Source organism: Camelina sativa, chromosome 6 (genome assembly GCF_030686135.1).
Source record: "Camelina sativa cultivar CO46 ecotype springtype chromosome 6, ASM3068613v1".
Lineage (NCBI taxonomy): Eukaryota > Viridiplantae > Streptophyta > Magnoliopsida > Brassicales > Brassicaceae > Camelina > Camelina sativa.
In genome coordinates, this window is record NC_141885.1 from 15,829,870 (window position 1) to 15,856,248 (window position 26,379).

General features: G+C 36.0%; 6 protein-coding genes across 8 annotated transcripts; 4 read left to right on the forward strand and 2 right to left on the reverse strand.

Moving 5' to 3' along the window:
- The first annotated feature begins 658 nt into the window (after positions 1-658).
- LOC104791062 (GDSL esterase/lipase At3g48460) lies at positions 659-3,047 on the forward strand. The gene is made up of 3 exons (XM_010516862.3): positions 659-1,514; positions 1,782-1,963; positions 2,567-3,047. Exons 1-3 carry the CDS (start codon positions 870-872, stop codon positions 2,886-2,888), a joined length of 1,149 nt encoding a protein of 382 aa, XP_010515164.2. The 5' UTR covers positions 659-869; the 3' UTR covers positions 2,889-3,047.
- Positions 3,048-5,548: 2,501 nt separating this feature from the next.
- LOC104698964 (uncharacterized) lies at positions 5,549-10,823 on the forward strand. 2 transcript variants are annotated; one of them, XM_087453093.1, is made up of 13 exons: positions 5,549-5,965; positions 6,101-6,129; positions 6,246-6,348; positions 6,487-6,658; positions 7,016-7,201; positions 7,341-7,480; positions 7,778-8,054; positions 8,234-8,448; positions 8,597-8,695; positions 8,781-9,295; positions 9,375-10,138; positions 10,228-10,426; positions 10,528-10,823. In XM_087453093.1, exons 1-13 carry the CDS (start codon positions 5,800-5,802, stop codon positions 10,705-10,707), a joined length of 3,045 nt encoding a protein of 1,014 aa, XP_087309219.1. In that variant the 5' UTR covers positions 5,549-5,799; the 3' UTR covers positions 10,708-10,823. The 2 variants fall into 2 exon arrangements, with proteins under 2 accessions (XP_087309219.1, XP_087309220.1); XM_087453094.1 differs by lacking the exon at positions 6,101-6,129 and having other exon boundaries at positions 5,733-5,965.
- Positions 10,824-10,960: 137 nt separating this feature from the next.
- Positions 10,961-13,245, reverse strand: LOC104791063 (putative ubiquitin-like-specific protease 2A). 2 transcript variants are annotated; one of them, XM_010516864.3, is made up of 7 exons: positions 13,068-13,245; positions 12,356-12,593; positions 12,091-12,252; positions 11,880-12,008; positions 11,689-11,770; positions 11,498-11,608; positions 10,961-11,392 (listed from the first exon to the last, which is right to left on the reverse strand). In XM_010516864.3, the coding sequence occupies exons 1-7, from the start codon at positions 13,141-13,143 to the stop codon at positions 11,315-11,317; spliced, it is 876 nt and encodes a 291-aa protein (XP_010515166.1). In that variant the 5' UTR covers positions 13,144-13,245; the 3' UTR covers positions 10,961-11,314. The 2 variants fall into 2 exon arrangements, with proteins under 2 accessions (XP_010515166.1, XP_010515165.1); XM_010516863.3 differs by having other exon boundaries at positions 12,091-12,264.
- A 989-nt stretch (positions 13,246-14,234) lies between these two features.
- LOC104791064 (uncharacterized) lies at positions 14,235-14,985 on the forward strand. The gene is made up of 2 exons (XM_010516865.3): positions 14,235-14,406; positions 14,570-14,985. Exons 1-2 carry the CDS (start codon positions 14,313-14,315, stop codon positions 14,851-14,853), a joined length of 378 nt encoding a protein of 125 aa, XP_010515167.2. The 5' UTR covers positions 14,235-14,312; the 3' UTR covers positions 14,854-14,985.
- A 413-nt stretch (positions 14,986-15,398) lies between these two features.
- Positions 15,399-18,906, forward strand: LOC104791066 (protein PLASTID TRANSCRIPTIONALLY ACTIVE 10). Its single transcript, XM_010516866.3, has 12 exons — positions 15,399-16,227; positions 16,354-16,413; positions 16,502-16,531; positions 16,609-16,682; positions 16,828-16,909; positions 16,994-17,067; positions 17,190-17,256; positions 17,345-17,437; positions 17,553-17,729; positions 17,808-17,858; positions 18,084-18,235; positions 18,318-18,906. Exons 1-12 carry the CDS (start codon positions 15,484-15,486, stop codon positions 18,739-18,741), a joined length of 2,028 nt encoding a protein of 675 aa, XP_010515168.1. The 5' UTR covers positions 15,399-15,483; the 3' UTR covers positions 18,742-18,906.
- Positions 18,907-18,997: 91 nt separating this feature from the next.
- Positions 18,998-24,634, reverse strand: LOC104698965 (uncharacterized). Its single transcript, XM_087453095.1, has 22 exons — positions 24,535-24,634; positions 24,312-24,394; positions 24,096-24,206; positions 23,758-24,006; positions 23,557-23,648; positions 23,436-23,459; positions 23,259-23,334; positions 23,011-23,078; positions 22,816-22,933; positions 22,596-22,684; positions 22,449-22,472; positions 22,256-22,343; positions 22,065-22,132; positions 21,863-21,983; positions 21,666-21,751; positions 21,528-21,551; positions 21,340-21,427; positions 21,082-21,149; positions 20,878-20,995; positions 19,604-19,692; positions 19,478-19,501; positions 18,998-19,370 (listed from the first exon to the last, which is right to left on the reverse strand). Exons 1-22 carry the CDS (start codon positions 24,566-24,568, stop codon positions 19,184-19,186), a joined length of 1,929 nt encoding a protein of 642 aa, XP_087309221.1. The 5' UTR covers positions 24,569-24,634; the 3' UTR covers positions 18,998-19,183.
- Between the last annotated feature and the right edge of the window lie 1,745 nt (positions 24,635-26,379).

Here is a 26,379-nt window from a genome sequence, read left to right on the forward strand (position 1 = left end):
AGCAATCTAAACCCTAATTTTTCGAGATCAATTCTCTTTTTTTCTAATTTCAAAGCTTAGATCGGTTTTTTAGAAAGATTACTTTACTAAATTTATTTTTTTTCATAAACAAATTGATTGTGGAAATCTAATTTCTACGATATGTTTCTCATATACTATATTACTTTATTAATGTAATAGTATAACACAGTAATTCATATTATATTATTGCATATAACTGAACGCTAGGTCCACACCTAAGTTAAGTATAGTGTGCCATGATCGTTTTTAATACTAACTAGCAAATAATGAAATTCTTCAATATTGTGTTGTTGGATGATATATATAACAAAAAAGTGCATTGCCGTCACTAGTTAAAACTTCTTCTGTTTACATTTACTTTGTATCAAACACCTAACGTAAAATGGGTTTAAATTAAAATTTAACATATAAACATAAATAAACAAAACAAAAATAAACTTTTAAAACTAATCATACAATATACATATAGACCACATAAAAAATTAAAAAAAAAAATCATCCAATCCAATTCCCAAATATTTTGTGGGGTTTAAGCTTTACACGTACTTTTTTGTTTTTGTTTTTTCTTTGTTAAAAATATAAGCACCACAAATTTTCATCTAAGGCTATAAATGGTTCCTCTATAGCTAGAGTTCTCGGGGATACTAACAAATAACCAAAAAAGACTATATATAATTTTTCACAATAAATAAATTTAATTTTAAAACTAAATTTGGATCTCATCTACCAGAAATTTGTTAACAATAAATACGTTTTTTATTTTATTTTTTCACCACTACATATATATATAACACACGACCACTCTCATAATATAACCTCTAATTTCAAAACTCACTTCCTTTCACACAATGCCTTCCTCCATCTCTCTCCTCCTCACAGCCGCCGTCTCCGTCGTGATCCTCCTCTTCTCCACCGTCTCCTCCGCGGCGCCAGTTCCGAACGTCCACCGTCCATTCAACAAAATCTACGCCTTCGGGGACTCTTTCACCGACACCGGAAACTCACGCTCCGGAGAAGGACCAGCCGGATTCGGACACTTGTCAAGTCCTCCATACGGCATGACTTATTTCGGACGGCCAACGAATCGTTACACCGACGGCCGTCTCACCATCGACTTCGTTGCACAGTCGATGAACCTACCGTTTCTGCCACCGTATCTTGGCCTGAGATCAACCAAAGGTAGTAACGGCACGGCCACGGATGCTCACGGCGTTAACTTCGCCGTCTCTGGAGCTACGGTGATCAAATACGCGTTTTTCGTGAAGAACAATCTATCGCTTGATATGACTCCTCAGTCTATAGAAACAGAGCTCGGCTGGTTCGAGAAGTATTTAGAGACACTTGGAACGGATCAGAAGGTTTCGTTGTTTCAAGATTCTCTCTTTTGGATTGGAGAAATCGGAGTTAACGATTATGCATACACCCTTGGTTCTACTGTGTCAAGCGATACCATTAGACAACTTAGCATTTCAACTTTTACAAGATTTTTGGAGGTAATTTTGAATCATCTCTGTTACATATAATTTGCATATGTATATAAAAATATCATATAACTTATAAATACGGGAGCAAAAATTAGTTGCGTTAGTCATGATATTGAAGTGATTCAACCGATTGGTCTCATGATTAAGTAACCAGCTTGAGATTATAGATAGAGTAAGAAGCCCATGACCATGGACCTAACCGACCGGCCGGTTTGGGTTGAATTGGTTGTATTTGTATTATCTTTCGTTAGTAACATTTTTGAATCATGACCGCAGACATTGTTGAACAAAGGTGTGAAATATATGTTGGTACAAGGACATCCGGCAACTGGATGCTTGACGTTAGCAATGTCATTAGCCGCAGAAGATGATCGGGACAGTCTAGGTTGTGTGAAGAGTGCCAATAACCAAAGTTACATTCACAATCTTGCTCTTCAATCCAAACTTAAACAACTTAGGTCAGTTTTTTTTATAATACCCTCCGGTTTATACATATGCTTAACAAAAATACATAAGTTTGCATGCCATATGATTAGTAATTCAAAAGATTTAAAATATTTGATGTTTTTTTTTTTAGTGTTCCAATCTTTATAACACACCCAAAAAAATGATTTGAAGTTATTAGTAGGACTTTAGGAAAACACATTTTAAACTCAGTCTACAAAAAGAAAATGTATATATCAAACTCATCCAAAATTATATTCTTGAAAAAAAAAAAAGCACCCTTCAATTATTTAATTAAGATTACATTTTATAAGAATATCAAAATTTGCTGCGATTGGAAATTTATTGAACATCAATGTCATAAGTTTTAGGATATCATATAGTAGTACTATTTCGAGGTGATTTGATAGGTAAGAAAAACAAACCTCTCGTGGTTGTACTTGCATTATCTTTAAAATCAACTTAATAGTACTTCAGAAATTGCGGTACTATAATATTAGTTGCTGTCCTCTATATGTATTTAATTTATGTTAGAAATGCGTTGGATAAGAACGAATCGATAGAAACAATATTAAAAATTTCTGTTTTTAATACTACTAGTTATGTAATAAATGCAGGATTAAGTATCCGACTGCCACAATAGTCTACGCAGATTACTGGAACGCGTACCGTGCGGTGATTCAAAACCCTCGCAAGTACGGCATCACCGAGAAGTTCAAGGCGTGCTGTGGAACCGGAGAGCCGTACAACTTTCAGGTGTTCCAGACGTGTGGGACGGCTGCAGCTACGGCGTGTAAAGATCCGAGTCAATACATCAATTGGGATGGAGTGCACTTGACCGAGGCCATGTATAAGGTCATGGCCGATATGTTCCTCGGCGGCACTTTCACTCGTCCTAGATTTAGTAACTTGTTGATCAAGAAACTAAACAGTTTATAAAAGAATTGTTTAAAGAGTATACTATTATGCTTTTAGGTTACAAAAGTCATCCTGATTCTTCTTACGCTGGTTTTTTTTCTAGAAATTTTGTTTTTATCCAAATGTACTAGTATACTCTTTTTGATTCACAAAAATTATAATGAGCCTTGTTTAGGTCTACTTAATTAGCCCCTACCAAAAAAAAGGTCTACTTAATTTGCAATAGCCTAAGTAGTAAAGCCCACGTTCAATATTGTAAAACCCACAAGCAACGTCGACGAATTGAACTCAGCTCCAGAATAATCTAAAAGTTAAGTTGTGCAATAGACTTCATAATAGCTCTTTATCATGACAAGGCCCACTATATTTATGTGTTAGTTTTAAAATATGTTTATGTTTGTGCCCACTATATTTATGTGTTAGTTTTAAAATATGTTTATGTTTGTCCCGCATTGTTGAAGAGGAGTTTTGGAAGACCAAAATGTTTTAATATAACAAATATCAGATACCAAAATCATCTAATCTTCTCCCCATCAATTGATATAAGCTTAACTTCCTCATTACCCTGTTAGCTTCTTGATTCGATAATGTGAGACAAACAATTCTCTTCCTCCACGCAAATCTATATGATCTAAAAAGATATGAAGATTTTCGGTTATTGAATTCTAGTGATTTAGACAAGAGTAAAATGCTTTAAGTGATGGTGCATCATGTGTACGCATTCATTGATTAACTAAAATATCATATCTTCTCCATACTAACCACATCAAGTTACCATTATGATACTTAACCTTCATGTCCATTTTCTTATGTATGACATTAAAATTGTAGGTAGTTATCCCTTGAACAAGGAAAGCTTTTGATATTAGCTTATCTTTAAAGGAAAATTATATATATTGAGTTAATTTTCATAAATCATTCAATATATGAGTCTCTATATACAGTAAAACTTCTATAAATTAATAATATTGAGATTGAAATTAATATTCTTATATAATCAATAATTATTAATTTATTTATAATTGAATAATTATTAATTTATATTTAATATATTTATTTTTAAAATAATATATTTAAAAATACGATTTATTTTTTATTAGTAATATTCTCTTATTATAATTTATAAGAAAAACAATAATTATCACGTTTTGAATAAAATATAAGTTGTTACTTTCTCTGATAAAGAAAACACATGGACTTCAGAGCTCTTGAATAGTCCAATTCTCAGCACTTTGATTAGCAAAGTCAGGGAGAGTTTCTTTCAAGTCCAATACTCAGCACCTTGATTAGCAAAGTCTAAAAGTAGTAAGAAACACAATTCACCTAAAGTAAGACATTTTGGTTTTGAGAGCCATATACATAGTTTATATTCATATAATCCTTTACTTTTGCACTTTGTTGACATTTATTTAGTTTTACAAGCAATCCATATGTTGGACAATGGTCTCGTGGAATTGTGAGCATCTAATAAATAGACATAAATAATTTTAAAATCATACTTAAAATAAATGGGTTTTGGGAGTGGTGCCATGGAGAGCTTTCTCTACGTACCGGTTTAGTTCAAAAAAAAATTGAAGCTTCTTGTTTGATTAAAGAATAAAGCTAAACATATTGTTGGTTAAGGGGATTGTTAATTTGTGTATGGAAACCTAGCTGATGGTATATGCATGTGAAAGCTTTTAAGCAAGTGATAAAATAATGCATGCAATACTCACCACCTGAATCTATTTTTCTAATTTGATATTTTTCAAAAAATAATATTTTCAAAAATATTATTTATTTTTTATTAGCAATATTCTTTTAAATCAGATAAAGGGAAAGTAATAATTATTATGTTTTGAATATAACATCAAAAAAAATTTGTTGTTACTTCCTCGGATAGGAAGGTGAATGGAATTCGGAGTTCGGAGTTCGGAGCTCTTGAACTGATAACACCTTTAATACTCAACATCTTCAACAAAGTCACCAAGAATTTCTGGAAGTAGTAACAAACCCAATTCACTGATCTTTTGATTTCGAGAGTTTCTGGAAGTAGTAACAAACACAATTCACCATGGTCTATATTCATATTATCATTACTATTCACTTTGTTGACATTTCTTTAGTTTTGCAAGCAATCCATATGTTGGACAATGGTCTCTTGGAATTGTGTTTAAAATCATACTTAAAATAATTGGGTTTTGGGAGTGTTGCCGTGGAGAGCTTTCTCTTCCTACTGGTTTCACCTCTAAATTGAAGCTTTTTGTTTGCTTAAAGAATAAAGCTAACATATTGTTGGTTAAGGGGATTGTTAATTTGTGTATGGAAACGTAGCTGATCGTATATGCATGTGAAAGCTTTTAATCACGTCATGAAATAATGCATGCTAATCTGGTTTCTTACTTCTGATTAGCAAAGAGGAAAAGAAAACAAAAAGGTGCATATATATATATATATAATTTGAACAATATATACAAAGATTCACCAAAAAGGTGACTTTGTCTTCCAAAATTGCTCTTTTGTCCTATTTTTATAAATAAAATTCATCATCTCAGCAAAGTCCATCACTTCCTCCGTACTCGGTAGTACATTGCCATGGAGAGTTTTCTCTACCGTTTCACCTCTAACTCTTTCTCTTCATTTACTAGATTAGTGGTAGGAGCTGGTTTACTAATCCAATAAGATGATATGTGAGTATGTGAGATTCTTACATAAACTTGTAAATAAACTTTAAAAAATTCCATGTCAAGTTATAATATATATTTTTTTTCTTCTCCGAATTAGAGTTAAAAACTTAAAATCAAAATCAAATTATCAACATTTGCTACTAGAAACGTCGTCGTATGCTTTCAAACACAAAAGAAAAAACCAAACGACGACGGTTTTGCACTTCTTCCTAAAGTTTTCTTGTACGGACGAATTCTAGTTTCGCTCTCTCTAGAGAGTTTCTTCCATGGCCGAAGCGACTAAGCAAGAGAGAAATCTTCAGAAAATTTTGCTCCACAAGGTGTCAGAAGCCATCTCTGCCATTGCTGATGCGAAGCACGTAGACCAGGTGATCTCCGCTATTCATTCCCTCGCCGTTCTTCTCTTCCCGGTCGATCCATCGTTGTTTTCCGGTAATCGACACTCACTTCTTCATCTACTCTAACCTTATCACCTCAATCCCTTCTCCATTCAAGACTTCAGATTTTGAGCTATTTTGTTGTTATGGAAACTTAATTGATTCCTTCGCCCCCTCCATTAAATTGCAGGGAGTATTGGTGAGAAGTACAGAGAAAGGGTTTGTAATTTTTACTATGATTTTTTTTGGGGAAATTTTGAATCTTTCCACATTGTTACTTTGGTTCAGGAACCTTTGAGCTTACCTTATGATTCTGTATTTGGTCGGCCATACAGGTCTGTAGCTCCGTAGTTCCTTCTGTAGATGAGAGAAATGATTGGTTGGAAACGTTCTACAGAGGTGTTGCGTTTCCAACGTTTGCTCGGGTTTTGTTACTTGGTAAGTTTTATCAAAATCCACTTTTTCTGATTGTGTTAGGGTGAATTTGTTAGCCCTTGTTGATTTGATTGTTATCAATTTGTTGTTTTCTTGATCTAATTTGGAAGTTATTTTTAACTTATTCTTGTTTTATTGCAGATGTTGCTTCGGATTGGCTGTCTTGTTTCCCTATTTCAGTGCAGAAACATTTGTATGATGTCTTCTTCTTAGATGGACCTGTTATCGAGGTTGTTCAGGTCTTGGTTCCTTTCCTACATCGTGTGGAAAATGGTGGCTTTGATGCTAATTCTGTCCAGATTAATGTGGAAAGGTACTCTGAAACAACACTTTTGTTTTGGCTGTTTCCTTTTGTTCTTTTCCATTGAGCGTCTTCATCAAACTTTTTGCTTCATAAGATTTTACAGCTAAGGGTAGTTTCTTGTGTGTTTATTATCGCCTCAGTGACCAAAGTTTTCATTAATCCTCACCTTTCAATTACTTAAGTCATGTTTAGGCGTGTTCTGAAGATGTAGACAATATCACTTATCTTAGTGGCTCAAGCGGCCATTTTGACATTTTATCTGCATATGAATCTCTGTCCACTGATATATTTTGACTGTAGCTGATGGAAATGCGACTATTAGTGTAGTCTTAGCCTGTGGTGATATGATTTTGCTTTTAATGACAGATTGCTTATATTGTGTTTGCTTGAAAATGCTGGACTGATCAAGATAACAAAGGAAATTGGTGATAGTTATCAAGGAGATATTTCTAGGAATGGAAGTCTCAAGTCTTTGTTATCTAGGCTATCACAGATCTTGACCTCCATTCCTGATAAAGCACGGTTGAAATCCCCACCATTACTTTCTTCCCAGTATCCTTTTCTCTATGAACGCAGACTCTAGCTCCTTCAATTTGATGTCTTTTAGCCTCCCTTAAGTAATTATATACCTTTATTGTTACTTATCTATTTCGTAGAGTTCAGTGTTTATCTTTTACATGAGTCCATAAAGCTTGTACTTCAAGCACATTACCGATCAGCTACTACAAATATTGGACGACCGAGCTTCCTGCACTGAGGCCAATAGCACAGTTTTTGTTTTATCATTTGTTGGGAAAATTTTTTCCCGCATCTGTCGACGTGGATTATCAGGTATATATGCTCCGAGCATTACACTTCTCATCTTACTGTGTTGTTTAATAATTTTAGCTCTATTTTTCGTTTCTCTAGCGTTGTAAATTACCACGGACTTGCTTGTTGTATCCATTATCTGTCCCCTGTAATAGGAAGTTGTGAGAATGTAGATCTGATCCTAGTGCCAGAATAGAATTATCTTGTACTCTGTTATTGACTGATAAGCTTTGGATGGTGTGATTATGCTTTTTGATTGAAGTTATTTTTATGACAGAAATCATGATGTATTTTACATTATGTGTTTTTAATCTGCAGATTTGTTGTTAAGTAGAGTAACACCTCATGTCCTAGCTCATGTTAGGAGGTTACTAAACTCAAAGATGGGTTCTATTGAGATGGAAACATTTCAGTTGGACCCGACACCCCAAATTTGGTCGAAAACTATGGAAGCAGTGACAGATCCGTATGCTCTTGAGAAAATGGCTGAACAAGTTTTACATCAGCTATATGCTGAGCATGCAAGTGATGTTGAAGCTTTCTGGACTATTTGGACGTTGTTTCATCGCAATTTAATTCATCAGGCATCAGTGAGGCAAGCAAAATGATTTCTATGGCAGCTTAATTCTTTGTTGAGATACCCCTTTTTCCTTGATCATTACCGTCTTAATGATTTGAAATAATGCTGTTGACATAGGGAAACGATTTGCTGTCTTTTGTTTTTTCCCAGTTTAGTCAATTTTGCAAATAATTTTGTGTAATTTGTTTTTTCAGGTCCATATTTGTTGACAAATTTTTGCTATGGAAAGTGTTTCCCATCCGTTGTCTGCGATGGATCTTACAATTTTCAGTTCTTGAGTGCCCACCGCTTACTAATACACTTGCTAAAGGTGATGTCGTGCAAGGACTGCTTGAGACAACACAGCGACTAGCCTCAGTTTGGTCAAAAGGGGAGTTTCTGCAGTCCGTCCCGTTTGAGCAGCAAGCGTGTATCCTCTTCTTTCTTTTAAATGCATATGAATAGATCACTATTTTAATAGGGTTTTCTGTATTCTCAAATATTTGGACGGTGAAGCAATGATTTAACCTTCCTGCTACTGCTTTAGACTTCTGTTTCCCGTAACATTGATGTTGCAGATATAACTGCAGCTCTTGGACTTTGCCTGGAGAACATGTCAAGAGAGGAACTAGATAGAACGAAGGATGTAATGCACAGTATTCTTCAAGGAGTTAGCTGTACGAATTTATCTCTTTTGGTATCTTTGGTAAAGAAATTAAACGCTTTTGTGGTCTTATTTCTCGTGCTTATTGTTGTCAACAGGTAGACTGGAGAACCCAGGAGATCTGGTACGGAAAATGGCTAGCTCTATTGCCTTTATGTTCTCTAAAGTAATTGACCCGAAGAATCCTCTGTACCTTGATGATTCATTCACTGGGAATGCAATTGACTGGGAATTTGGATTGCAAACGGCTGTGGGAGGTGTCCCGTCAGTCACAAATACAATGGAAAGTGAAGATGGTGAAACCAAAGCATCAGCCTCCTTAACTGAAGTAAATGGCTCTAGCCGCAGAGACAAGGAAAAGAAAAATCGCAAGAGCAAGAACGTTTCTGATTTTGTATTGGCTGATCCAGATGAAATAGTTGATTTGGCTACTTTAAACTGTGAAACAGAGAGTGATAAAGATGATGACGACGCAAGTGTCAGCTCTGATAATTCAAGTGTCACTTCTTTGGAGCCATATGATCTATTAGATGATGACAAGGATTTAGGGAAACAATTTACACATTTGGTCGATGTCGTTGGAGCTCTTCGGAAAACTGATGATGTTGATGGGGTACGTTACTACAGAGAGAATTGTCTGTGACATTGAATCTTTTCATTGTAAGATGGTAATATTATATTTCGTGCTGCAGGTGGAGAAAGCTATATTTGTTGCAGAGAAACTTGTGCGAGCATCACCTGATGAACTGACTCATATAGCTGGTGATCTTGCTCGAACTCTTATACAGGTTCGCTGCTCTGATATAACAATTGAAGGTGAAGAAGATTCAGCAGAAGAGAAGCGGCAAAGGGCTCTAATTGCATTGCTTGTGACCCGTCCATTTGAATCCCTTGAAACCCTTAACAATAGTTTGTATTCGCCTAATGTAGATGTAAGTCAGCGCATAATGATACTTGATGTCATGGCTGAAGCAGCTCGGGAGCTTGCTAATTCCATGACCCTGAAACCTAAACACGATTCACGGGGACCTCTGATATCAAGTATATCAGATCCTCAACCTTGGTATTTGCCTAGCAATGCGAGTACTCCGTGGAAAAAGGTCTCCGAGACAGGATCTTTTCACCTGAATTGGGCAAATCGATTTGAGAGAGAGCTACAGTCAAAACCTGGACAGACGAAGAAAGGAAAAAGTCGAAGGTGGAGCCTCAAATCAGCAGACAGAGATCAAAACAGTACTGACTGGTCTCAGAATAGATTTCCACTATATGCGGCAGCATTTATGCTTCCAGCCATGAAACAGTTTGACAAGAAACGACATGGTGTTGACTTACTTGGTAGGGACTTTATTGTCCTTGGAAAACTTGTTCATATGCTCGGCGTCTGTATGCAATGTGCATCAATGCATCCAGAAGCATCTGTATTAGCTATCTCTCTTCTAGATATGTTACAACGAAGGTGCGTCATCACTTTTTATCTTATTGATCTTATATCCAAGCTTTTGCATATATACTGAATATTTGTATACTTTAACCAAAACAATACAGGGAAGTATGCAATCACCCAGAAGCCTATGTTCGAAGAGCGGTCCTTTTTGCAGCCTCTTCTGTTTTGGTCGCCCTTAACCCGTCTTACATAGTCTCAACCTTGGTTGAAGGAAATCTTGATCTTTCCAGAGCTCTTGAATGGATCAGAACTTGGGCTCTTCAAATAGCTGACTCGGACATCGACCGAGACTGTTACACAGTAAGTCATACATTCTCCCAAGGAAATAAAGAGTCTGTGGTTTTTGATTAGCTTACAACGTGATCAAGTAACAATTAAGCTTATTCGTTGTGTTGTATCAGATGGCTTTGTCATGTCTCCAACTCCATGCCGAGATGGCTCTTCAAACTTCCCGAGCTTTAGAATCAACTGGCGGAAGTAGCGGCAGCAGCACTGGATCAGTAAACATAAGTCTACCCTCTGTTATCTCTAAGCTGACATCAATCAATATCAAACTCCCTTCTTCAAATGTTCATCTCTAGAAACTTCAGTCCCATTAATTTGGCTATAATCGCTTCTGTGTAGTAACATTTCTTCACTAAAGAACTCATTTGTTGATCGATTTTTGATATCTATTACAAAGTTTTGGGATTTGATATGTGACCATGCTCCTGATTAGTGACTACAGAGCCAGATACCAAACTGATTTCTCTATATTAGGAGTGATGAAAAACAGATTAACAAAATCTGATTCAGCAGCTGACCACTGTTTCAACTTTAGATACGAATTACAGATGCTAAAAATAGATACTTTCATCTTCCTAAGGTTCAGAATTTTTCCATTTATATATCTGAACTAATCAATGATGCAAAAGATATTAATTGGTTGCCGCTAAACAAGATTAACAACAGGAAGCCCCCGGAAAAAAGCATAACAACAGTTTGATAGATGTATCAAAGAACACGCATAGAAGAAAAAAACTCTTAGATTCCTCCTGATGAAGTTTGAGATTCCATACCAACTGGTAACTTATTCAGAATCTCTGTACTCTTTTGAATCTTTCCAAATTCATCTTCTCATATTCAAAGCTGGACCTAATCTTCTGCGCTATGCTGATGTGTTAAAGCCATTAGAAATTATCTCTTCAGTCAATGAATGGTTCCTAAAGAATCAAGCTTGTCACAGAACTCTTCCAAGTCTTTATGGCTAAACCAATCCTCTTTCATCTGCAAATCATAAGCGAAACCGGGCGGGACATTTCAAGATCCACCAAAAACAAAATGCCACTTATCGTAAACAACTATAAAATGTTCATAGAATGGTAAACTTACAAAATATGGCATATCATCAACGCTGAATTTCTCAGGGGCATCTTCTATGAACCGCTGGATGTAGTAGAGGACAAAGCTCCCACATTCCACATCATTTGTCTGCTGCGGAACCTGCAATAATGATAAGTCGATCCAATTCTGAGACACAAGAATCAAGAAATATATCCAACTTGGTAGATGCACTCAATTACCACTGGCACATGGAGCGGGATTTCATCAACCAATCTTTGGTCTTCAGTTCTTCCTTCGGTTCTATACATGTCCAACACAAACCTGAAATCAAAGAAGAAGCACAAACATATTATCTATCACACAAGCGTTTACACAACAATATCATTCTTCTTTGCTGAAGATTGGAAAAAGAACAAGAGAGAGTACTCACTTTCTTATATCTGGTTCAAGCCGCTGTGAAGAGTCGGTTGTTTGTAGCGAATCAAGAAACAACATGCATGTGTTATCAGAATCAAGATCCTCCCCAAAATTGCAAAAGATCAACAAAGTCCAATGGCTCCTAAGGGAAATTAAAGAAAAATAGTCAAAACAGTTGCATTGCAAAAACCATTTCAAGAACATATACGGCAAAATTAACTCACCAGTAGACAATAGGAAGAAAAACATATTTCTTAGAGAAGATCTGCTTTGTCTTGATGGAATCAAAAACACTGCTTCGAATATTTTGGTTTTCGCTTTTGTACATACTGAACCATAAACAATCTAAGTAGACAAAAGAGTTCTTTTTCTCATCCGAGAAGCTCCTACATACATCCCTAATTCACATTACTCAAAAACTTAAGTAAACCAATAAGAAAAAGAACCCACAAATAAGCACAATGCTAGGTAAAAAAGAATATTGCTTACTCTAGGTAAGCTACAAATGCTTTGGAATTGAGTTTTTTCCGTAGCTTGGAAGCTAAATACTTGCACTTGATCCTTCGTTTAGACCTCCCACGGCGTGTGCATTCGTCATAGAAACAAGGTGCAGTCAATTTCAATATCTCTAACTCCTTGGCTCGCTTTGGTTTAGAAACACGCTTGTTCAAGACAGCAATATGCTTCCAACACGACCTGTGGTGTAAATACTCATCTTCCTCACAATCTGTAAATCAAAGAGACAATGTTGATCAAACCCCAAAAAAAAAAAACTTCACAAAATCAGAACTAGATATATAATACATTTCAAGAAACCATAGTCATAAAATCCCAAAATTTAAGCAAATGCCTGAAAAGTTCTCACTTGATACAATTCACCAAACCAGACCAAATTAGCCCTAAAACTCCAAATTTAGTAGCATTACTACAGAGAATGTACAAAGCACACAACACATGAATAGAAACAGTCTCTCGTCACTTGGAAAATTCCAGGAAAGGAAAAAAAAAACACACACACACAAACCAATTTCAAAGTTAAAATCGAAAACCCCCAAAAACCCTAATCTCCAAAATTGCGTAAAGCACGAAATTAGAAACCTTAGAAAACCCCCCCAGAAAAAGAAAAAAAAAAGACATTTGAATATATAAAAATCGAGGCAGAGAGAAGAAGAAGAAGAAAAGAGAAAGTGATTGAAATTACCATCAATAATAGTAACACGTCCAGGACTCGTGACGAATTTACTATTCGTAACTCGATTACTTCGTCTTCTCGACATTGATATCGATCAAAGGAAACAAAAAAATGGGTAGAGAGCTCTTCTCTTTTCTCTCAGTGTTTCTTCTCTTGCTGCTATTTTCCCTCTTCTCTTCTTCTCTTGTAAAACCTTTTTTTCTTTTTTTCCGAGTTAATATAGCAGACGGATTACGTAAAGGCTCTTTTGGCCGTTGATTCTATTTACTTTGTTTTTTTTAAGTCAACGACTCAATGGTCAAGATGATTTTGTGTCACTTTGGTTTCTGTTCTGTAGATATATTTACTGAATCTTTTTAAGTTTTGTCTAAATATTTTTTTCTTTACAGAAATTATTATTTTTTCCTTTTTTGGCAAAATATAGAATCAAATCATTAGTGTGATTCAATTTTTATTTTGAGTATCGATAATTCTTGAAAGAAATAAAATATCATTTTGTGGGGGAAAAAAAAAGAACACTCAAAAATAAACTAATATAGATCATCTGTGAAGAAATGCATCTTCTTTATTCATTTGTTTTCACTGGAATTAACTTGACATCTAGTTAAATACTAAATTTCATTTAATTTTATATCTGATAATTTTATTTCCCAATTATAAATCTAAGATTTTCAGTATAAATCTTATAAATATACATAATGTATTTACTGGTGTGACAAAAATAATTTTGATTTTGTGCTCAATATATGTACTATATATATATTTACATTACATTAATTATTGTAGGAATGCCATACAGTTAAAGACATTTGATCAAAATATCAAATTATATCTTTATAAGTTACTGAATATTATTATATCCTGTTTAAAAAAAACAATATTTTAGCCAATGCTAAAACGGGTACATTAATAAAAATTAATATTTTACATTAAATATATTTTTTCTTCTCTATAATGCTTTTAATACTAAATTTTATGGAATTTTTTTTTGCTAATAATGAAAATGTGGTTTAATGGTTAAATCATACTAAGAGACGAAGGGCCCAGTATAATAGCATTAATTGGGCCGATGCTGGTTTCGGCTTAAAAGGAAACTGGTCTGACCCGACCCGACCCGACCTGTTCTGTTCCCGCTCTTTTTTATCAATCTGAAGCGCCAAAAAAAAAAAAAAAATCATTATTTTGTTGCCGTATTTTAGATTTCAACTCAAAGAAGAAGAAGAAGATCAGATCTAATTGAGTCGAGAGAGAGATATGTTTGGGAGGCTGAGACCGCCGCCATCTTCGCCTGACTGTTTGGAGAGATATCCGGCGAAAATCATCAAAGACGATCCTCTCTCCGTCTACGGTACTACCCTCTTTCCAATCTCAGATTTTACAGTTAAAGCCCTCGATTTCAAGATCCTGGATAATGAAATCAAGAGAAACCTAGAACTAATTTCATATAGAAGGGATCTACGTTTTCAAATCCTTTTGATTGAATCTTTAATTTTTTTTGTATGGCATTGTAGAGTCAACACTGTTGAAGCTTAAGCAAGGATCAAAACTGGAGACTTCATCAGAAACAGAGGGTGAAGAGAATCTGTCATTATCATCATCATCATCATCATCACCGTCTCTGGTCTTCTCTTCGGATACACAAATAGGAGACACTCATGATGCAATGGCTATAGAATCATGTGAAAGCTCGAAACAGTTAAAGAACAAGAAGAACCCATCAGTACTGTCCATGTTTTGCAAGTACAAGAATCAAGCTCAAGCACGAAACATGAAGACAGAGACGACTCAAGAGTGATTTGTAAACACATATCTCTCAAGTTCATATGTATTGATTGTACTTTGATTATGTTAATGTACAACTTAACTAGACAACTATGTTTTGTAAGGAGTCTATAGAAAAATAATGTAATATTTCCGTCTTCTATCACTCTTCTTGATGATGTCCTCAAATCATGACTTAGGTGAGGCAAGACACTAGATCAGATTTGACAGACTAGTTCATTTCTCATGTTTTATTGGCAACTGGCAAGCATATAGACAAAATCCCTTTAACCCTATGCCTATATCAAAACATATCTAAACATAATCATGTCTAGCTGTTTTCTAAATCACTGCATAAAATGACCTTTAGCCAAACCTTGTTGATAGTACTGATCAATTAAAAACATTTGGGGTCAAATTAATATGTTTGGATATATACGATGACTCATCCATATAATACACTTTATTCTTCAAATTTGAATTAGTACGGGCTTAACTGATCAATCAGAAATACGTAGGTTCGAAATCAAATAATGTCATAAATATGGGGGTAAATCAAAAACTTAACCTTTCTTCTTCGCTGTAAATGAAATGAAGCTTATCCACTCTTTCTCACTTCTTCACTCTCTTAAACCCTCAAAAACCCTGAAGAGAGGCGAATGGAATGATGCAGATTTGCCAAACCAATCTCAATTTCACCTTCCCCATTTCAAAAAACCCTAATTTCTGCAAACCCAAATCACTCTCCACCGGATTCCAATGGCTTCAACCTCGCCGTATTGACTTACCCCCTTGCCGCGGCTTCAGCTCCGACGAATTCCCCGTCGACGAGACGTTCCTCGAGAAATTCGGACCGAAGGACAAAGATACAGAGGACGAAGCTAGACGACGTAACTGGATCGAACGCGGTTGGGCTCCATGGGAAGAGGTTCTCACACCTGAAGCCGACTTCGCTCGTAAATCGCTTAACGAAGGTGAAGAGGTTCCGCTTCAGTCACCGGAGGCGATCGAGGCGTTTAAGATGCTGAGACCGTCGTATAGGAAGAAGAAGATTAAGGAGATGGGGATTACGGAGGATGAATGGTACGCTAAGCAGTTTGAGATTAGAGGTGATAAGCCTCCGCCTTTGGAGACGTCTTGGGCTGGTCCGATGGTTCTTAGGCAGATTCCGCCGCGTGATTGGCCGCCGAGAGGTTGGGAAGTTGATAGGAAGGAGCTTGAGTTTATTAGGGAAGCTCATAAGTTGATGGCTGAGAGGGTTTGGCTTGAGGATTTGGATAAGGATTTGAGGGTTGGTGAAGAGGCTGCTGTTGATAAGATGTGTTTGGAGAGGTTTAAGGTTTTCTTGAAACAGTATAGTGAATGGGTTGAAGCTAATACAGATAGGTTGGAGGAAGAATCTTACAAGGTTCGTTTTTTTATGATAGCTTTTTTGCTTACCTTCATTGTTAATGTTAGGTCTTACTGAGTGGTTTGAACAGTGAGACATCATTCGCTTAATGGCTAAGAGAATGAGTTTTTTGCTTTTATCCAGTATGATCAGGATTTTTATCCGGGTAGAAGGAAAAGAGGGAAGGATTATGAAGATGGGATGGTAAGAACACTACTCCTGACTTGATGATTTGACTCGTTTGCTAGGTGATAAACTGTTTGAAGTTAATTGCTTTTTTCTTTCTGTGCAGTATGAGCTTCCCTTTTACTATCCAGGGATGGTAAGGATCCTATTCCTAGGCCTTGTTTATTGTGAATATCGATCGGTTAGATGAGAAATATTGTAATGTCCCTGCAGATTTGTGAAGGCACAGTTACCACTCTGCATCTGTATCAGGGAGCATTTGTTGACATTGGAGGTGTTCATGAAGGGTATGTCTACGTGCTGTTAGTTTGTATATATAGCTAAATCATATGTGATTTTTGTACTTATAGGGTATATAAGCTGTCAAATGTTGTCTCTAGTGTCAAATGCTCTATGGGATAGTTTTGAGTTTATGTGTCTGTGCGTTTGCAGGTGGGTTCCAATAAAAGGTAATGACTGGTTTTGGATCCGGCATTTCATAAGAGTTGGGATGCATGTTATTGTTGAGATCACGGTAATCTTAAGGCACATTTCTCTTTCACATTAATAAAATCTGAATGGAAATTTTTTTATTCTCGTGTTTAATCTGTTCTTTCAGGCAAAAAGAGATCCATACCGGTTTCGGTTTCCGTTAGAGTTGCGCTTCGTCCATCCTAATATAGATCACATGATGTATGTAATTCATATGTCTTTCTTTCCTTTTCAAGTCCAGTAAAAATTGACATTGGTTCAGTCCTCAAATAGTCTTTGGTTATTGTATGTTTGTTGACTGTGTTTTTACAATCCTGCTCCAGCTTTAATAAGTTTGACTTCCCACCAATATTTCACCGTGATGGGGATACTAATCCAGATGAGATACGGGTTAGTAGAATCCTTTCCTAGAATGTCAATTAATTTTTTTTTTTTTTTTTGAAGTCTCTCCCTCTTTTTTAATACATTGTTTGTACAGCGAGATTGTGGAAGACCTCCTGAACCTAGAAAAGATCCAGGATCGAAACCAGAGGAGGAAGGGCTGCTCTCTGATCACCCGTATGTCGACAAGGTAATTTCCTGCGCAAAAGGGTTGGTTTTGAGTTTTCTGCTTTGTTTACTCGTTAGGTTTATATTGGCTTTCTAATTTTTGTGAAACCTTCAGCACATTTCTTTCCCGTTTGCAGCTGTGGCAAATACATGTAGCTGAGCAAATGATTTTGGATGATTACGAAGCTAACCCTGAAAAATACAAAGGCAAAAAACTATCAGAATTATCTGATGATGAAGACTTTGATGAACAAAAGGATATTGAGTATGGGGAAGCTTATTATAAGAAAACCAAATTGCCAAAAGTGATTCTGGTGAGAGTTTTTCTTCTGGTGTGTTCGTGACCCATATTGTCTTAAGCTTCCTGATGAAACGCTATCTTTTTCTGGCAGAAAACGAGTGTCAAGGAACTTGACTTAGAGGCTGCATTGACAGAGCGCCAGGTTTAAACCCTTTCACTACTTCTCGTCTCCAATTTCCCTTGACCCGCTGCTATGGCAATATTCTCATTTATCTTTCTTTATCATAGTTTTCCATTTCACACTGTCTTGGTAACTCCGATTAACTTCGTTGTCATAATTCCATCTAAGGTTTAGCACTTTGTATTTCAATTGTGAGGCTTCTTTTCATACTGATAGTGGTCAAATCTATCCTATTGTCTTCTGCAGCACCACAATAAACTAATGATGGAAGCTAAAGCCAGAGGAGAAGGATACAAAATCGACAAGCTTAGACGAAATATAGAGATGGACGAGTATGATTTCTTACACTGGCGCCGATCTATGGAGGAAAGAGAAGCATTGCTCAGAGATATCAGCTCGTAAGTGAAAAACTTAACTTATCAAAGTGAGAGAGCATGTTTTTTCGAAAAAAGTGTTGATGCTTGAGAATCTATGTTTCAGTCGTCAAGCACTTGGTTTACCATTGGAGGAACCAGGGAGGTATAAGCCAGGAAACTTCTTTGGGAAAGACCAGTACGATCCAACAAGTGCACTCTACCAGTATGACTACTGGGGAGAGCCTAAGAACTCAGAGATTAGCAAGCAAGAGAGGATGAAGGATGCACACAACAAATCCATTGTTGGGAAAGGCAACGTGTGGTATGATATGTCTTATGATGATGCCATTAAGCAGACATTAGAGAAAAGAAAAGCTGAGCCTAACTTGGCGACTCAAGAAGAAGAAACAGAGTCTGAAAAAGAAGAAGAAGAAGACGATGACGATGATTTTGACGATTTTGACTATAGCATTCTGAGTGATGAGAGTAGCATCGGTTACCCGGAACAGCAACCTCTCGTTAACGGTACTCAAGTCTTAACAGATTGATGTTTGAACAGAAGTAAAAATAAGAATTTTTGAGTCTTCTTTGCACTTTTCTATTGTTTAATTGAAGAATACAATTGCATAGTATTTGAAGACTACCAATGATGATGGGGTTTAGCTATTATTTGATAGCTAAAACATTCTAATTAGTTTTTAATCATACCCAAATTAATATCTTACAAATTGTAGAATGAAGTGCTCTTTTGAACAAATATTGCGTAAGTTCTAAATTTGAGTTCGACTGAAATGTCTCTTCGACTAAGTAACTAGATAAAGTACATTAACTCCCACATTTGTTGTTTTTGTTGATATATAATTATGAGTTTATATAATAATGATTTTACATTCAAACTTGAGCATATTTTAACGGACGCTCAGACAAAAACCTTAGCTAGAACATCAGAAAACCCGAAGTAATTAAATAGTTGCATTGTATTATTAGGAGTTAAAAACAGCAAAGAGCTTCATCTTCTTCTATCAGAGTGTCGTCAGAGAAGGTAATCTTCTTACCGCAAGATGAGTCCAAGATTGCCTGCTTGTATACACCAAAGAGCTTCATTTTCCTAGTGGGTTTGGTCTCCAAATCATCTTCTTCTATCAGAAGGCTTTCTCGTCGTTGATAATCTTCATACCTGAAATAAACAAAAACCCTTGTGATCTCTCCCCATGTATACCAAAAATTTCACCCCATGTGCTCTTGATAACAAAACTCATAAGGCAAATAGTTAAAAAAGCTTACCAAAGCTTCTCTGCCAGGTCGTACCTAATTAACAAAAATAATATCATTAAACTTCTACAATGAGATCAAAACTCTAAGCAATACGTTCAAGAAACAAATCACCATAACATGGAAAAATTAATTTACTTGGGTCGGAGAGGGTATGGAGCTATCTCAGCCACGTCAAGAAAAACAAAATGACTCTGCAATCTTCCTTGGTTCTTCTTTTGCAGTGCCTACATTATGAAAGATTAAATCAGCTATGGGTACTTTCATAAGTATACACTACTTTTCAAATGAATACTTAAATACTTTTCATCATTTTACTATGATATGGATCGTGGTATCATGTAGACCATGAAGCCTTAACTTATTATTAGATTATTAGGTTTCCTTTTCATAATTAGATTAAGGCTTTGGAATATTTACTTATTAAGGTTTAGGTCGGTTGTACTAGGGTCTATAAAAGGACTCCTTATGCTAATGAGAATATCAAGCCCTAAGAATTAACCTTAATCTCTAAGAGAGAATTAGGGTTAAGAGGGAGCTAAGCTTTCAATCGTTTCTTAGTTCTCAAGCAAATAGTTGGTCCGTAACATTTGGTATCAGAGCGGAACGATCCTATGAAGGGAGCTGAGCCGTTCGATCTGATGGGAAATTTTGATAAGATATTCGATAAGCACTATGAAAAGATTATGGAGATGTTGAAGGAGTTCCAAGCAGCCGTGATGGAGACGGTGACTTCAAAACCAGATCCGGTGTTGGTTGCGGTTCCGGTTTCAAAGATAGAGGAACCAAACCACATGAGGAGAGAGGAGGTGGAGAGAATGACTTCGAAACCATTGGTCGTGAAGACAACCGTGACGGCAACGTTAGGAGCTGAAGCTTCGGTTGAGCCGGAGATACGAGCTGTGTTAGAGCTAAAATCACCGACTCACATGGCGGAGGGGATCATCAACAAATCACTTCTTGCGATGGAGATTTAGGAGGAGGAGTCTCTACCTGAAGCTATGGCATTGAGGATTCAACGAGCAAAAGACATGAGACTTGAAAGACAAGTCGACGTGGAGGGAAGAGACGAAGAAGCTGATGGAGATAAACCGGAGCTTGAGGACAAGCTCCTAATCGAGGAGGGGAGTAATGATACGGATCGTGGTACACGTAGACCATGAACCCTTAACTTATTATTAGATTATTAGGTTTCCTTTTCATAATTAGATTAAGGCTTTGGAATATTTACTTATTAAGGTTTAGGTCGGTGGTACTAGGGTCTATAAAAGGACTCCTTATGCTAATGAGAATATCAAGTCCCAAGAATTAACCTTAATCTCTAAGAGAGAATTAGGGTTAAGAGGGAGCTAAGCTTTCAATCGTTTCTTAGTTCTCAAGCAAATAGATGGTCCGTAACATACTACTCTCACCTTCTTTGCTTCGTTAGCAGAAGCAAACTCAACAAAGCCACAACCCACATGCTTACCCATGTGGTTTACAATAAGCCGAACACTAAAAACTTCTCCAACATCTTTGAAGAAATCGATGCTGTAAAAATGGAAGATAAAATATCAGCCGCCATGAAAAACTTGCTCCAAGAACGAATGATGAAAATATATGTATGTGCTACTTACATATGTTGTATTTTAATTTTCAATGGGAGATTGGCAATATAGAGCGTCTTTTTTCTTACGGCAACTTCCTGAATTTAAATAGCCAAGTGTGTTAGCACGACTCTTAAGGAGGAAAAGGACTTAAATTGCATATCAACAAAATGTAGATTCATCCCTAGAGTAAGTCATCTTTCGCCTTTGTGGCAATAGTTCAGTTATTACACCGCTAAAGCGTTTCCTCTGAAGCATGATTTATTTCAAGATAATAAGAAGAGGTACCTCAACAAAATTGGGAGTTTCATCAAGTCCTTCCATTGTCTCATCTTCTTCTATCAGAAGGCTTTCTTGTCGAATGTAGTCTTCATACCTGGAATATCAAAAACCCTTGTGATCTCTCCATCCATGTATACCAAAAACATCACCCAACGTGCTCTTGATAATAAACTTATGAGGCTTACATCCCTTACCAAACTTTGTGATCTATGCAATACCTAAATTAACAAAAATAATAGAGTTAGTCTTCTGTAATGCCATCAAAACTCTAGCAATAAGTTACAACCAGTGTTACAGAAACAAATCTCCCTAACATGGTAAAATTGATTTACTTGGGTCGTAGAGAGTATGGAGCTGCCTTAGCCACATCTAGATGAATCTTGCGATTGAGCAAATATTCACTATCCTTTTCCAGCGCCTACAGTATAAAAATTTAGTCAGCAATCGTACTTAGAAATAACTACTTATATATTCTCCGTCGTGATAGTATACACTACTTTTTTCATCATCAATATTAAACTAATCGCACCTTGTTTGCATCATTAGCAGAAGAAAACTCAACAAAGGCATTGTGAAATAATTGCTTGCCCTTGTGGTTTACAGCAAGTCGGACATGAACAATTGTTGCGACATCTTTGAAGAAATTGATGCTGTAAAAATGGAGGATAAAGTATTTAGTCATGAAAAAAATTGATCCAAGAACGGAAGAGGAAATTAAAGGTGTTACTTACATATCTGATATTTTAGCTTGGTTAGGGAAATGGGAAACACAGAGCGTCTTCTTTCTTACAACAACTGCCTGAATTCAAGAGCCAAGTTTGTTAGAACTGACTCTTAAAGAGAAAATGACTTTAACTGCATAACAACAAAAAGTAGCCTCATCTAAAAAGATTCATCCCTACTAATAAAGTAGAAGGGGTACCTGAACAAAAATGTGAGTTTCATCAAGTCCTTCCATTGTCTCATCTTCTACTACCAGACGGCTTTCTCTTAAAAGGTAGTCTTCGTACCTGGAATATCAAAAACTCTTGTGATCTCTCCCCATGTACACCAAAAACTTCACCCAGTGTGCTCATGATAAACAAAGTCAAGAGGTAAATAGTTAAATCTCTTACCAAAGCTTCTCTACAAGGTTGCACCTAATTAACAAAAAGAATAATAGCGTTAGTCTTCTTCTGTAATGGCATCAGAACTATAGCAATAAGTTACAACCAAAGGTAACATTAAAAAATATCCATAACATGGAAAATCAATTTAATTACTTGGATCGCGGAGAGTATGGAGCTGTCTTAGCCACATCAAGAAAAATCCTGTGATCGTGCAAATATTCACCATTCTTCTCTTCCAGCGCCTACAGTATGTAAGACTTAATCAGAAATCGTACTTTCAAATAACTACTTATAGATTCTTCATTTTAAGTATACACTTTTCAAATTACATTAATACTATAATTTTTCATCATTACCACAAAACTACCCTCACCTTCTTTGCTACGCAAGGAGAAGCAAACTCAACAAAACCATAGCCCACATGCTTACCCTCGGGGTTTACAATAAGTCGAAGACTAACAACTTCTCCAACATCTTGGAAAAAATTGATGCTGAAAAAAATGGAGGATAAAATATCAGTTTTGGTCCGAGAAGGAAAGTGAGAATTTATAAGGTGTTACGTACTTACATATGTGATAATTTAGTTTGGGGAGAGAGATTGGCAACAAAGAGCGTCTTTCTTATTTTTGCAACTGTCTGAATAAATTTAACAGCCAAGTGTGTTAGCATGAATATAGAATTGAACCGAATAGGAGAAAAAGGAGTTTAATTGCATAACAAAAAAAAGTATGACTCATGTAAAGATTCAGCCCAAGAAATAAGCCTAAGCGTTTCTTCTGAGCCTGGCAAATTTTGAAGTATTATAAGAAGAGGTACCTCAACAAAGTAGGGAGGTGTTTCCTCTTCGTCTTCTTCTATGGGAAGGCTTTCTTGTCGAAGGTGGTCTATGTTCCTGGAATAACAAAAACCCTAGCTAGTGATCTCTCCATGCATATCAATAACTTCACCTAATGTGGTATTGGTAACAAAGAGCAAAATAGTTGAATCCCTTACCAAACCTTGTGATATAGGCAATACCTAATTAAAGAAAAACCATAGCGTTAAATCTTGGGTAATGGCATAGCAATAACAAGAATAGAGAAACAAATCGTCATAACATGGGGAATCAATTTACTTGGGTCGTGGAGGGTAGGGAGCAATCTCAGCCACGAGAAGAAGAGTAATATTATTACCGCACCAAAGTTTACCATTCTTCATTTCCTGCGCCTGCAGTAGAATCAGAAATACTAGTAAATTGTTGACATCACAAGTATACATACATACACTAGATTTCAAATACATTTCATCATTAAACTATTATAAACTAATCTCTCACCTTCTTTCCTTCGTTAGCAGAAGCAAACTCAACAAAGCCACTGGAAGTACGCTTACCCTCGTGGTTTAAAGTAAGTTGAACACTAACAACTTGTCCAAAATCTTTGAAGAAATTTATGATATCTGACATATCAAGACCGACAGCGAGATGGTCAACAAAGAGCGTCTTTTTTCTTACTACTAATGATGCAATTGACTTTAAGAAATCGGGAGTTTCATCAAGTCTTTCCACAGTCTCCTCCTCCTCCTCCTGTTACATATCTAATTCATTTAGGATAACAAAAACAACAAGATGCTTAATTGAACATAATACAAGATTTAGATTTTCAAAAATTATACCTTCACTGGAATTAAATTATTAGCCTGGTCAGAATTTGTCTCCAACAACAACTCGACCCTTCCTTTGATCTGATGCTGGAGACTATCATCAGAAAATACTTTCGTTGTCTCCTGTTACATGAATGATCGACAGATCGAGTAGCCATTATTAGAACATAGTGTACGTAAAGAACAAGAGGATCGAATCCGACCAGCTTAGTGTTAGGTTGCTGTTACCTTCTCCTCCTCCTCGGATATTTCCTTATGTTTTTTCAGAATCGGATTGGTCTCCAGAACATCATCTTTGAGCTCTCGCTTACCTTAAGAAAAAGAGCAGCAGCAGCAGCAACAAAGGTTAAAACTCAACAACAACCTCTTCAGCTGGAGTAGCCGAGACATGTTTATTTATTTATAAAACATAAGATAAAGAGAGAGCCACCCAGCAGCAGCAGACACAAACCCAATAAATTAGCTTTGCCGGGCGAACTGTCCATGGAGAAGATAAAAACAGCTACGTTTATTTTTCCGGCAAGAGTTTGATGAGGCAGCAATAAGTTTATCGAGAGAGCAGTAATAAAAAGTGAAGAGGTTTTTACTTTTTTTACTCGTTAAAGGTTTTCTCTCTTATTTGTGGGCCTTAAGGGGCTGCGGCCTACTTTTATTATTCTAACGAAGCAAAAGTCGGCCCACATTTTTTCTGAGTCATGAGAGTAGAGTAGTATCGGTTACTCAGAAGTCAGAACAGCAACCTCTTCTTGTTTAACGGTACTCAAGTTCTCACAGATTGATGTTTAAACGAAAGTAAAAATAAGAAATTTTTGAGGTTGACTTTCGATTGAAGAGAGCACTTTGCTTAATAACATAATATGATGATTTGATCATTTATTAATTACACTAACAATACAATATGATCCATAATATGTACTAGTCACTTATTTCAACAATCGAAGGAAGCTTTGATAATGTTGATCTTACATTCAATCATTTGGGGATAAGTTTATTGCGTTAGATCATCCAATCTGCAGTAAACACAAGAATACATATAACTAATTAAACGCTAGACTATATTAGTAATGTGTGTGTGTTTTCTCGTGGATTCTCTTGTAGTCTTGTGAGTGGTTAAACTCACCAAAACGTACTTGTAGTCAGCGTGTGTGCGCTATCGAGTATATATTCTCGTGAAGCTGTGCTTTTTAGGTCCAGAAGACTAGAGAGAGTCCCAGTTTGATTCTTATTGAGTCCGTCGATTATGATTAGCTAACAAATAGGAAGAAAAAAAAAAGAATAAAGGTTCATGGAAATTCTGATAGTCTAGAGGTGAGTAACTTGATTTTCAGTTTTAGCTTAGTTGATTGATGCCTACAGCTTTTATTTTAAATCAATGTTACTAATTATTTTTGTTAATAATCAAAAAACAAAATTAAAATGACCCCTAATTAAATACAAGCAAATCTTGCTATTTAAAACAAATAATGTGGATCTAAACTGGTATTTTTGTACTCATGAATTGTGTCATTGTCTATTAGGTTTGATTTATTTGATAGTTTATTCATTTCTTCTCTTATCAGGAGATAGTAAATTCAACTTCTTAATAACTGGCCATACATTTGGAATTTGGTACACCGTTGAAACGTTATGAATCTGACGTTTTCGTTTTTGTCAATCTGGAACTGATGTTATAGATATACATACACTGGTCCATGTGGCATTTCCTTTATTGCATAGATGATATAGATGTCCCCCACGTATATCATTAGATATTGCACTTTTACCGCAAGTGTAGACTTGTAGCCTGTAGTACATTCAAAACTGTAGTACAACATTCATTCTTCACCCTCTCTTTTTTTCTTTGTTTTCTTTTGCTCGGACGTATCACGTTTCTATTGGCTCATTACTTTGTTTTATTCCTTTGTTTCATCAAAATGTGCGTGCCGACGAAAGAAAACAAAAAAAAATTGAGTTCGACAGAAATGCCTCTTCGAGACTTCAAGTAAGTAGCTAAAGTAAAGTAATTCTGTACATAAAAAAGAGAGACTATTTCCACATTTCTTGTCGTTCACATAAAATTATGAGTTTATATATTGAATGGTGAATTACATCATTCAAATAGTTAAAAATAATTGAGCGTTTTAACATAGTTATCATGCTAATCGATAAAATCTATGTACCGGTTCAATCATATAACATTGTTTCAAACCCGGTACGGTCAGATATATTTGTAGTGATTAAGACAGTAGGTTTAAACGTTTTGGACCACTTTTGGATTTTGCATGGTTGGACGATCGATCACTCGATTCACTCGGAC